Genomic DNA, 12,387 nt, shown 5'->3' on the forward strand with positions numbered 1-12,387 from the left:
TTAGATGACAAGCTGAATGTCACAGAGCCTTAGACGACAAACTGAAGGTCATGAAGCTGGTAAGAGGCAGAGCCATGCAGGACTGTATTTCCCTGCTCTAATGGCTCTTTTTTTTTTTTTTTTTTAATTTTTACCATGACAGGGACAGAACCCAGGGGCTCGCACATGCCAGGCAAGTGCTCTATTTTTTTTTTCAAATACCTTATTAGTTGTTGACCTTTATTTTTTCATATGTGGTGCTAAGAATCGAACCCAGTGCCTCACACATGCCAGGCAAATGCTCTACCACTCAGCCCCAGCCCCAGCCCTCCACAATAGCACTTCAAACCATCACTCCCTTTAGGTCTTTAGGCCATCGGCCACTTTTAGCTCTCTCAGGCACGAGGCCTGTCTAACTCAGGGATGCATCAAGTTCTCCACGTGACCCCAGGGACTCCCCCTCCCCTGCCCTCAATCAGGGGGACACTGCCTTCCCTGCCCCTCCTCTCTAGATGCCCTTCAGTGTCCTTTCCAGCTCTCTAAGCTGCTGCTGGGAGCCGCCCATACCATGTAGCCAGCCGTGGGGCGTTTTCCTTGAAAATGCAGTTGACTGTCCCTCCTATCACCTGGCCCACACGCAGCCCCACCTTGTCCTGGCACCTCCATCTGCCACGCAGCAGGGACATTTATAGCACCCGCCCTAAAGCCCTGTCAGCACCACACTCTGGAGAACACTGGAGGGATGACTTGTTGGTCACATAGCAGCAACTCTGGTGTCACTCAGGTTCCCCTGTGCAGCAGGGACTGAGTTCCTGTTCAAGTTCCCATACAGGAGAAGGGCCCAACCTCCTGTGAGATCCGCATGAGACACACAGGGCACAGGGACACAGGAGCGCCACAGGAGCAGGAACAAGGTGAGACACCGACTATCGACCTGGAAGCAGGAGCCTCTCTGGGTGGGCAAAGGGGGCAGCCAGGCCTGATCCTCCTGGGGCTTTCAACTTATCAACCAAATCCATGCACGGCCCTGCAGAGACCAGGCCACACAGGGGAAGCTCACCTGCCCACCCCCGCAGGCCACTCCTCCCGACAGCAGGTGACAGGAGTGGTTTACAGAATGTCTGGGGGCCATGACAGTGACCCACTCCCCACAATGCTTTTTTTTTAGTTGTTGGGCTTGGGCTGGGGCTCAGTTATAGAGCACTTGCCTAGCATGTGTGAAGCCCTGGATTCGATCCTCAGTGCCACATAAAAATAAATAAATAAAATAAAGATATTGTGTCTGCCTACAACTAAAAATAATTTTTTTTAATAAAAAAACATTTTTTTGTTGTTGATGGACCTTTATTTTATTCATTTATGTATATGCGGTGCTGAGACTCAAACCCAGGGCCTCACACACATTAGGCAAGCGCTGTACCACTGAGCCCCAGCCCCAGCCCTCCCAGTGCTTCTCTATGGAAATGGATGAGGGCCGAGGCAAGGCCTCCTGCTGTTTCTGCCGGGTGCTGGCACCCTGGCCTGTTTAGAGCACACACTGGCTTTTGTAGAGGACAGAGGAGCACCGTTCTATCATCCCTGCCTCCTCGCAGCCCTGCTGAGCCCAGCCTCCCTGGTGAGCTGATCTGGGTTCAAGGCCGGCAGGCATGGCTTCCTGGGCTGGAGGCCAGGGTGGCCACCTCACCTCCAGGCCTCCCTTCTGTCTGTAAATGTGGGCAGTGACGGTCCCTGTGTACAGTGCTCAGCACTGCGGCTGGCACCTGTGGGCACCAGCAGAAGCAAAGGGGCGGCCGCAGCACACCTGGGGCCCCTGTTACCTGATCTCTGTCACGTCTGACTTATCCAGCTTCTGCAGCTCCAGCTTGGCGGCCTCCAGGATGGGCATGACCTCGGCAAGGGCTGTCTCGGCCTCCGCTTTCTCCACCGCGATGATCTTATTCTGCTCCTCTATCTCGATGGCCTTCTCCTCCGCCAGCTTCTTCTTCTCCTCCGCTGCAGGGCAGCGAGGCCGTGAGCAGCTGAGCCTCAAGTTCTGGGCCACATGGGGCTCAAGGGAGCTCTGGCCAGCGTGACAGCCTCCAGCCTTGCCGCTAGGACAGAGTCCTCAACATGCGGGGTCTGGACACCTAGGGGCTTCTCCAACTCTGCCTCCCTCCACTGGCCCACCCGAGTCCACCCACTCTGTACCGTGGCAGGTCACACACCTACCCCTGCCTGGGCAGGGTCGGCTGAGGACCCAGTGCTGCCTGAGATTTCTCTCTCTCTCTCATGTCTCATATTCACTCAGAGCCAGGCCACCAGCCATACCCTCTAGGAGGGCTGCCCTCTGTCATCTCACGCTGACTGCTGGCCTCCCAACACTGACCACAGTCAGAACCTTCGTCCAATCACCAGAGCATTTACTGTCTGCTGCCTCCAGGACGCACACACCTTCCCGGGCCTGGAACCCAGTCCCCACGGGCCTGGCCCACAGGAGGTACAGTGGGGTGAACAGTGTTCCCCCAAAAGTCAGGTCCATGGGAATCCCAGGAAAGGACCTTATTTGAAAACAATGTAATTAGTTAAGATGAGGTTACCCTGGGCTAGGGAAGCTCAGGTGACGAGTGTCCTTCAAGAAGTTTAGGCCTCACGTTTGACACATGTATTGAATTATCACCACGTTGCCATAAGTCTATACAATTTTATATGTCAAATTTTTTCTTTTAAATTAAAGCCACAGGGGGGTTGTGGCTCAGTGGCAGAGTGCTTGCCTAGCATGCACGAGGCACCCAGCACCACATAAACAAACTATAAAGGTACTGTGTCCATCCACAACTAAAAAAAAATTTTTTTAAATTAATTAAAGCCACGTGCAGACCCACAAGAGGAAGGTCACAGGGTGAAGGAGGCAGCCTCGGCTGGTGATCTCCAGGCTGCAGTCTGCTGAGGACCACCTACAAGCAAGCAGTGGGAACAGGCCGGTCCCCAGGTGGCCCCGCACTTGCCTACGACGGTGTTGGTGGAGATCTCCTCCAGCAGGGCCTCGCAGGCAGCTGACTTCTCAGCCAGCACGACCCTCTGCTCAGCCAGCTTCTGGTTCAGCTCGTCCAGCTGGATGGTGGCCTCCTTCAGCTTGTCCAGCCCGCCCTCCAGGCGCTTGCACTGAGCTGAGGACAGACGGCACCCGTTCACTGTCCCCAAGCCTGCTCCCTGTGGCCCAGGCTTGCCTTCTGTGGCCTCCCTGAGGTTCATCCAACTTGGGTTCATCAGGGGGAACCATTCACTTGTCACATAGTGTCACTATGTTCCAGTCCCTCCTGCACGGGCACGGCATGGGCCCAAATGAACTCGGGAAGAGGAGACCTGGATCCCTACACCTGAGCATTGCGACATCAGGCGACCAGCCATCCCCAAGCCTTACCTATGTTAAACTGAGTCTTCTCATCCAGCAACTTCGAGTACGTATTAATAAAATCCAGGTAATTCTTAGGCGTCACGTAGTTGCTGCGCCTCAGTTTCTGGAGAAATTGTTTGCTGAATTCACCAACGGACTCGTGGACCAAGACCACGTGTTCCACCAGGTCTTCTATATTTTCTCCTGGGATCATGGGATTAGCCCCTGGAGAGGGAGGACAGGCAACGCTGCCTCTCAGTGAGAGGATGGCTCTCAGTGAGCCCAGCCTGGAATCACCCGGCCCAGAGGCCCGCCGCAGCCCAGGCGTGAGCCCCAACGCAGGGCTCTACAGGTCCACCAAGGCTCACGGCAATGCTGGGGCAGGCAGCACATAGCCACAACAGGCTGACAGCACCACAACAGGGTGAGCCTCAGAGAAAGAGAAAGAAGGCCACCCTGAAAGGACGGACATGGACATGGCGGGATTCCGTCATCCACAAAGGCAGGCGGTTGTGCTGATGGGAGGAGGGAGGGAGTCTGCATTTAGAGCAGTTAAGAGGGTGACAAGTTCTAGAAATGGGTCCCGTGATGGCTGTGTAGCCCTATGACTGTTACAAATGCCACAAGTGCACTTAAAAGTTGGCAAAATGGAAAAGCTTATGTTAGATATATTTTCAAAAAAAATGATTTAAAAATGTAATTTTAAAAAAATAGAAAAGAGCAATTATAATGAGTGGGTGGCTCTTCTGGACCACTGAGCCAGGCTCCAGCAACATGCCTCAAACAGAGAGCCACACCTCTTCCCTGGGCGCCGTGGCAGCACGCAGCGGGGAGCACGCCACACCTGTCCTGCTCAATGCTCCCCAGGGAGCAACCTCTTGCGGCCAGGTGAGCTACTCAGCCCTTCTCTGCAGGATATCCAGCGTGCAGACCTACTGGGCAAAAGGCAGCCTTCCTGTCAACCTGCTAGAAGAATCACTGCAAGAAGCATCCTCTTGAAGACAGAATACAACTCTCGTTCAAGCAAAGGGAGGAGAGTGGACAAAAACATCAGCTGTCGGGGTTCTGCAGACCCAACCTTGGGTTATACCAGGGGTACTGCCTGCAGGAAAGACGCAGCCTGACAAATATCCACTTTGGGGCATAGTCATCTCGATACCAGGAAACACATTCTAAGGAAAATAATTCTAAGCAAATTCTAGGCAGCATTATTAAAGACACTGAATGCTGAAAGCAAGCCCAAGTGATAACACTTGAGAATGACTAACACACTTATGAAAACCAGGGTGCACTACATCAGGGTGCTCATCTACAGCCCAGAAGGGAAATCTGGCCCACACCCCGCTTTTTAAATAAAGTTTTATTGGAACACAGCCATGGAGATTCATTTGCATATTGTCTATAATGGCATCCACCATATAACTGTAGATTTGAGTAGTTGCAACAGAGGTAAATATTTTCCATCTGGACCTCTGCGGAAGTAGCTTGCTGGCCCCTGAGTCATATCTTAAGACTCATGCTCTTGGCCCCTTCCCAGAAAAAAAAAAGACCTGCATTATGACCGAAGCTATGATCTCTGCTTGCATAGAATGACTATTTATTTATTTATTGGATACATATTTATAAGGTTGAAACTATTTTGAGGTCACTCAGTGGAATTTGTCATAAATCTGTTCAAGGTGGGTCTAGAGAAAAAGATTTTCCCCTGAAGTTCCACTGACATGCCTTCTTATTCAAGGAGTATAATTGCTGCTGTCCAGGGCACAGGTGCTGGAGGGAGTCGAGGCTCACCCACAGCTTGCCCCACGGCCCTTGGGCAACCTCTGGGTTGGAGGTCAGCACACTTTCTCCATCAAGAGCCAAACAGGGACACCTGGTCTCAGTTGCAACTCCTGGCCCTTGCAATTGTGGCATCAAACCAGCCATAGAGGGCTGGGCTGAGGCTCAGTAGTAGAGCGTGCTTGCCTAGCATGTGTGAGGCCCTGGATTCGATCCTCAGCACCACATATAAATTAATTAATTAATTAATTAAAGGTATATATATATATAAAACAGCCATAGACAACATGTGGATTAATGCGTGAGTCCATGTGCTCACAAAGCTGCGCCCATACAGCAGCAGTAGGCCACACTGGCCAGAGGCCATGGCTCGTCAACTCCCAAGCTCGATGCTACTTAATCAATTTCCAATCCAAACTCTTCTGTAAGTCTCCTGAAATCCCTTGAGACTGAAACACAAGGGCAATCTAACAATAAAAAAAAGGATGTGTTCTTCATAAACTCTTCATAGAGTTTACAACAAAGGAATCCATGGGGCCAAAGGTCAAGGTCAGAGGGGTGATGTAGAATGGCTTTGTGAGATCCATGACACAGTCCCCACAGTAGCTGGGACTTACCTAAAAATGACTTGGCGACTGCGTGCAGGGCTTGGGGAGGCCAGGGCATGAACCAGTCAATCCCAGTGTTATTCACCAGACCTTGGAGAGAGAGGGCGACCACCGCTCTGCACCCGAGACACTTCAGCTCGATCTTCAGTTGCCACCAATGCACTGAACAAGCTGGGCACGTCCCAGCTGGGCTCATCCACAGCAGAGTGTCTTATTCTGACACTGGGCACTGCTGACCCTGGGGCCAAATAACCCTGACACAGGCACTGACTGGGCACTGTGCATGCTTACAGCATCCCTGGCTGCCACCCACTGGGTGCCAGCAGCATGCCACCTCCCCCTCGGTTCTGACAACTACACATGTCTCCTGATCCTAATATCCCCGGGGAGCAGCACCCACCCTCATTAGGAACCTGTGGCTAGGCAGGAACCCTTCCACAAGGCTGGTAAGACTGTCCCATATGGGAGGGGACAAGGAGCCATCCTCCATGCACTGCCACATTGTTCCTGGGAGTGGGAGCACATCCTCAGGCCAGAAGAACATCACCCACTGCTGGTGGCCACTGCAAGGGGCCAGCCAGGCACATCCCACAGTACAGGCCCTCGTTTCCACTGGAGGCCATGTCTTGTGGACTTGTTGGTGGAAGCTTGGGAGCAAATGGGCAGCACACATAGCCCCAGGTACCTGGGAAATTCCTGCAGCGGGTCCTCAGGGTGTCCCCCACAGGGGACATGCCCAGGACGATGTGCAGATTATTTGTACTCTTGTTCACGAAGTACTGCCACACAGACTCCTTGGCCGGCCCCATGCCCTGCTTTAGGGCTTCCTGTCCAAGCTGGCTGAAAATGGTGTCCTTTTCCTCATCTGTGAACAGCGCAGGGACGATCCCTGCAGAACAGATTCGTGGGAGCTGGTTTTAAAGTCCCAGGGTCACTGCCTCTCTGTGCACCAGCTAAGACAGCAGAAGAACAGCATGGCGGAGAGAGCAGTGGGTCCCGACGGGGGGGCACTAGGGCACTGGGGCACTGGGGCATTGGACTCAGACCCCTGGCCCACTCGCCTGTGGGCAAAGCCCCTGAGCCTCCATCTACCCATCTGTGAAATGGGGGCGATGGCACCTCCCGCTCACCCCAGAGGACTGCAGGGAGCTCCGGAGGCCACTGAGTGTGGAAGCCTTGTGTTCTCTAGAGCGGGAACGCTCACCTGGGGCATCCGGCCATCTGGAGACCCTTTCCATCGCTATGACTTCGGAAGAGGAGAGCCACCTGCCGCTAATAGGCAGGGGCCAGGGGTGCCACTAAACACCCCAGGGTGGTCCCACAGCAGAGCTTCCCGGCCCCAAATGCCAACAGGGCTGTGCTGGGAGCCCTGAGGGCGGGACATCACCATTGGCACATTTCAAATGACACAACACACTGTTAATAAGCAGGTGATGTTAACACAGGGCCAAGGCCACTCACCTTTAAAGCCCCCGCCTCCCTCATCCCCTCCGACCTAGTCCCTAAGGGCAGCTAGAGGGACTCCTGCAGATCACAGATCTAGACCACATCAGGGCACCAGCCCATTAGGCCCCACACTGGGAGACCATCACTGTGCTCCTGCCATGGTGTCCCTTTCCCATCTGACCGTGGCACACAGACCCCTCTGCCTGAAAGGACTTTGCCAGCCCATAGCTGGTCACTACTCCCGTGGCAGGAGCGTGGATGACGTCCCCTGTTGATGCCCATCCTAATCTCTGGGACCAGTGGTGAGGTTTCCGCACTTCCTGCAATGCAGCCTCAAAGAGGTGTCTGGATAAGGGTCTTGGGAGGGGGCAGGTCTCTGGATCAGCCGGGTGGTCTGACACGTCCGTCACAGGGTCCTTGTGAGAGAGACCAGCAGTTAGAATTGAGGTGACACAGTGGAGCCTAGGCTGGTGTGATCAGGGACTGAGGCCAGCGGCAGCCTCCAGAATCCAGAAGAGAAGGAGACGGATTCTCAGGAACCCCTAGAAAGACCCCGTCCTTGCTGTGGCCCCACAAGACCCATCCCCAGCTCTGAATCCAGCCCTACGGCGGGAGAATCTGCATTGTTTGAAGCCACAGCGGGAACTGGGGCTAAGTTGCTAGAGCAGCACGGGAAACAGACACACCAAGCTCAGGTCCCACGTCTCTGCACACTGCACACTGGAGCCACCAGGGGAAGGGGCTGGACCCCTCCTCATGGTACCTATTGCAACATTAGTGGTGGCGCCATCTCTGTGTGCTTCTGTTGCTGATGTTAACCAGCCCCACCCCCCCACACACACTGGACCCCAAGCTTCAAGGGGGCCAGAGGCATGACTGCCCAGTGTCTAATCCTGCGGGGTAAATCCAAGTGGAGGATGGTCCCTGTCCCTGTAGAGCTGACCCCCATGACTTAAAACTCAACTACCAAAGCTCAGCAAGCACACATTCAAAATGGGCACATTTCATTGTATGTTAAGTTTACATCCAAAGAAAAACCTACCCAAAACTGGCCTCTGGATAAGAGCAGGCCTACTGAAGCTTCTTGAGGGGCGGAGGGGCCGGTCTCAGGTTTCACTTGGAAACCCACCAAAACAGGAGGTGGGAGGAGAGGGGGCAAGGCGAGCACAGAGGGACACCCCCCAGGGAACCTGGCCAGCACGCTGCCATGTCCCTAAAGCCTTCCTTCAGCCTCGTGCTGTGTGTGACATGTTTTATGGGCGGGTGGAGAAGACCTGCTAACACCGCAGGACAATGATGCCTAGAGTCAAGTGCCAACATGACCCACAGTAAAGGCAGATCCTCCCTGGGAGCCATTTGGTCACACATCTGCGTGAACCTCAGCAGGCTAAGAGGTGGCCAGGATCGTGACTCAGGGTAGCAGTCTCCACTGTGGCCATGAGGCTGAAGCCCAAGCCCCTCCTCAGCCCCTTCTTAGCGGGGCACCTTTGGGTGAGTTGTCAGCAGTTTCCTGGTGACCAGCTCCTACAACTGATTACCACAAATTGCACACTTAAAACGATGAAGAAATTTACTCTCACATTTCTGGAGGCCTGAGAGCAGAGATCAAGGTGTCCGCAGGGCTGTGCTCCCACGGAAGGTTTTGGGGACCCTCCCTGGCCAGATTCTGGCATCCCTTGGCATGCGGTTGTCTCCATCCTAACAAGGCCTTTTCCTCTATATCCCAGTGATCGCTCTCCTTTCTCTTGTAAAAATAGCTGTCACTGAATTCAGGGCCCATCCCAAATCCAGCGTATCATCTCAAGGCTCTTCACTAATCACATCTGCAAAGACGGCTTTTCCTGACAAGGCCCGTTCACAGGTTCTGGGGTCTGGGGTCTGGAGTCGGGATGACTTTTGAGGGGTCACTGCTCCACCTCTGGTGGCATCTCTGTGCCTCTGTTTCCCCTTAATGGAGGCAGCCAGGTGTCTCCCTCCTGGGGACCCAGCAGTGCTGGGTAAGAAAGTACTTCCAACGGCCCCCAAGCGCAGTAGACGCCCACCAGCTGGTCAGGGCAGGGCCACTGGGCAGCCAGACCCACCCCCAGGGGCTGTGGTGAGGATCAGCCTGATGTGCCCCTGAGGCCACCGGCCGAGGGGTACCTGAAGTAAGCATGTTGTTGATGAGCTCCAGGAAGCCCTCCTCAGCCACGTGCGCGTCTGTGAACAGGAACATCACCGTCTTGTTCTCCAGCCCCAGCTTCATGTAAAGGCTCTTCAGATCCTCCCGGAAGCTGTTCTCGGAGTAGCCTCGGCTCAGCAGGATCTCAAACACCTGGGGACACAGGGCAAAGTCACCCGGGCTGGTGGCCTCCCTCCCCAGCCTCCTAAAGGAGGCCAGCACACAGGGAGAGCCTCTGAGTTTGCACGATGTCACTGCTGGGCTGTTGGCTAAGGGGGACGAGGGCAACGAGGCCAGGTGACTTGGCCAGTCTCACAAAATGACCCAGAGCCAGAAGCGCAGGAGGCAGAAAGCCAAAGTACCCTGCTTTTTTTCTGGGGGGAGGTTCAGGGATTGAACCCAGAGGTGCTTAACCACTGTGCCAATCCCTATCCCTTTTTTGAGACAGGGTCTGGCTAAGATGCCCAGGTGGCCCAGAACTTGCAATCCTTCTGCCTCTCCTGCTGAATCACAGGCACACGCCACCATGTCTGGCCACAGCACCCTGCCTTTGTCAAAGCACCATAAGTGTTCTGTGTACACACACGAGCATGCGAAGGCACCACCATGCAGAGAACATGCCTACGTCCAGGAGGCAGCATGGAAAGGAGAAAGGCACAGAGCAGTGGACAGCCAGACACGGGCAGGTGGGAAGGGCGGGCAGGGAGGCCAGCAAGGAAGGGCAGGAAAGGGGCACAGCCGGGCGGCCCAAGCAGCAAGTGTGGACGCTGTCCGAACTCTGCAACCTGGCACTAAGGCCCAGGCAGAAGCAAGACTTGTATGTGAGCAGTGGCAGCTACTTGGAACCTGGTGGGGTTCCCGGCCTCAGGAGGGCTCTGTCCCTACCTCAGGCCTCCTCGCCCACCCCCGGCCACACACACCCACAGTCACAGTCACTCCACACCTGTGCTCACACACACTCCACCATTCCATGCACACCCTCTCACACACACAGGTTCACACATGCACTTTCACACCCACCCACACTGTCCCAGACACGTGCCACACACAGGCACACTTCCATACTGGCGCACGCACACTCACACACCAGTCACACAAACTCAAGTAGCAAGCGTGACTTCCAGCTGACCGACACTTACTCCGCAGTTCTGTCCAGCGCCTGCCCTCCACCTGCCAGCTCCCTGCTCGCTGGGGTGCCCACCCACTGGAACCCATGGCCATCTGCCTTGGCCTCCAGGGCCCCAGCCCACTCTACACACCCTCGTCCTCTCCTGAGTCCAGTCCCTCAATATCCCTTCTGTGGTCCTTCCCAGGTGGCCTCAGAGGAAGAACTCCCTGTGGGAGTCTGGAAGATTCTGAATGGTGGGGAGAAGCAGGAGCCCTGGGACCCTGCTGGTGGGAATGCAAATCAGCCCAGCCACTGCAGAACAGTGTGGTGGCTCCTGCAAGGGTGAGCCCCAGATCCACCACGTGACCCAGTAGTGCCACCCCATCCTCCTTAAGAAGCCCTGAGAGCAAGGGAAACATAGGTCCACCCAGAGATTCCTACATGGACATTTATAGCATTATCCACAGCGGCCAAGAGGCAGAGCAGCCCAGAGGTCCACGGGTGAGGGGACACATGGACAAACGCAGTGTGTCCACACAGGGACCAGGATTTGGCCAAAACAAGAATGTCACCCAGATGCAGGCCACACTTGGTAAGCCCTGTTGCTGCCACGGCTGCCACGTACTGTGCTATGCTACGCATGTGACAGTCCACAGAGACTGGGGGAAGGGTGGGGTGATGGCAGCTGCGGGCACGGGGCTTTCTTAGAAGTGGTGGGAATGCTCTAAAGGAGTCCACAGTGATGGCTGCTCACATCTGAATGACAAGAAGCACTGACCTGCACACAGAGCGCGTGGATAACACGGCCCTGAGTTGTACTACAATAAAGTTGTTTTTAAAGAGAGAGCTTCTAATATTGATGTAAAACTGCATGTGTTGCTGTGCGGCTATGGTTGCCTGGCAAATGGCTGGCCCCTAACAGCAGCCCACCGAGGTCTGCCCAGGCCGGCCTCCTTGCAGCAGATGCACATTGGGATCTGCAGCAATTGCCTGCGTTTGGCTTTTGACCTTGACCCGACATCTTCTCCAATCTAACAATACAATAGTTAAACGCTTTGGATATTCCGTTAAAATATGCCAAAAAACAAACCAACCCAACTCCCTACTCTGTGAAAACGTTATGCTATGCCAGGTGCAGGGCCCAGACCTGTAACCCCAGCAAATCGAGAGGCTGTGGCAGGAGGATCACAAGTTCCAGGCCAACCTGGACAACATAACAAGACTCAATCTCCAAATAAATAAACAAATAAATAAAAAGGGCTGGGGCTGGGGCTGGGGCTCAGAGATAAAGCACCCCCGGACTCAATCCCCAGGACTGAAAAAAAAAATCACTTAGGATCTGCTATAGGTGGTTCCAGTATCTGCAGGTACTCCCTCCCGGCTGCAGGGACTGGCAGGACCGGCCTTCCTGGAAGGGAGGTGGCCTCACCTCGTAGCCAGCCGTGAAGGCGGCCAGCCTTGCGAGCAACTGCTTCCCCGAGCCACCCACGCCCACCAGCAGCGCGTGGCCGTGGTCCATGCGGATGATGCGGTGCACGCGGGTCAAGTGCTCCAGTGCGTCATCGAAGAGCACCAAGTTCATCCTGGTGTTGATCTCATTGTACTCCTCAAGAATTTCCTGAATTCAAAAAAAAAATTTTTTTTTAAGGATCACTGTTTTTTAAGAGGTGAACTTTCTCCTTTTGTGCAGGAGAGATTAAGGACGGAGGAAAGATTTTTTCTTTCCTGAAAAATCATTGTACTAATTGAATCAGTTGGGCTCCCAGGACAGGATCCAGCTCTCAAATCCAGATTCCACCCTGCCGGCGCAGGTCAGCCAGCAGCGAGCCAGGGCAGACCACAGGTGTGGGAGCCTCAGAGTCAGGCACCAGGCCCCTGGGGACGGAGCCACTGTCACACCAGCGCTCCAGGAGGAAGCAGGCGCAGGCGAGAA

At 54.5% G+C, this 12,387-nt stretch overlaps 1 protein-coding gene across 2 annotated transcripts in view; it reads right to left on the bottom strand.

Annotated features, from left to right (window-relative positions):
* The window catches only part of Dnah10 (dynein axonemal heavy chain 10), a 115,489-nt gene that overhangs the window by 21,929 nt on the left and 81,173 nt on the right, over window positions 1-12,387 (bottom strand). For both annotated transcript variants that reach the window (XM_058579786.1, XM_046446020.2), the window contains exons 51-57: window positions 11,884-12,072; window positions 9,328-9,499; window positions 6,425-6,628; window positions 5,749-5,829; window positions 3,380-3,577; window positions 2,964-3,125; window positions 1,797-1,971 (exon numbers count right to left, since the gene is read on the bottom strand). In XM_058579786.1, the coding sequence (XP_058435769.1) occupies window positions 1,797-1,971; window positions 2,964-3,125; window positions 3,380-3,577; window positions 5,749-5,829; window positions 6,425-6,628; window positions 9,328-9,499; window positions 11,884-12,072 (1,181 nt within the window). The remainder of the gene's footprint in view (window positions 1-1,796; window positions 1,972-2,963; window positions 3,126-3,379; window positions 3,578-5,748; window positions 5,830-6,424; window positions 6,629-9,327; window positions 9,500-11,883; window positions 12,073-12,387) is intronic.

Source organism: Marmota monax, unplaced genomic scaffold (genome assembly GCF_021218885.2).
Source record: "Marmota monax isolate L192 unplaced genomic scaffold, Marmota_monax_Labrador192_F-V1.1 WCK01_AAM20220418_F8-fsc00092, whole genome shotgun sequence".
Lineage (NCBI taxonomy): Eukaryota > Metazoa > Chordata > Mammalia > Rodentia > Sciuridae > Marmota > Marmota monax.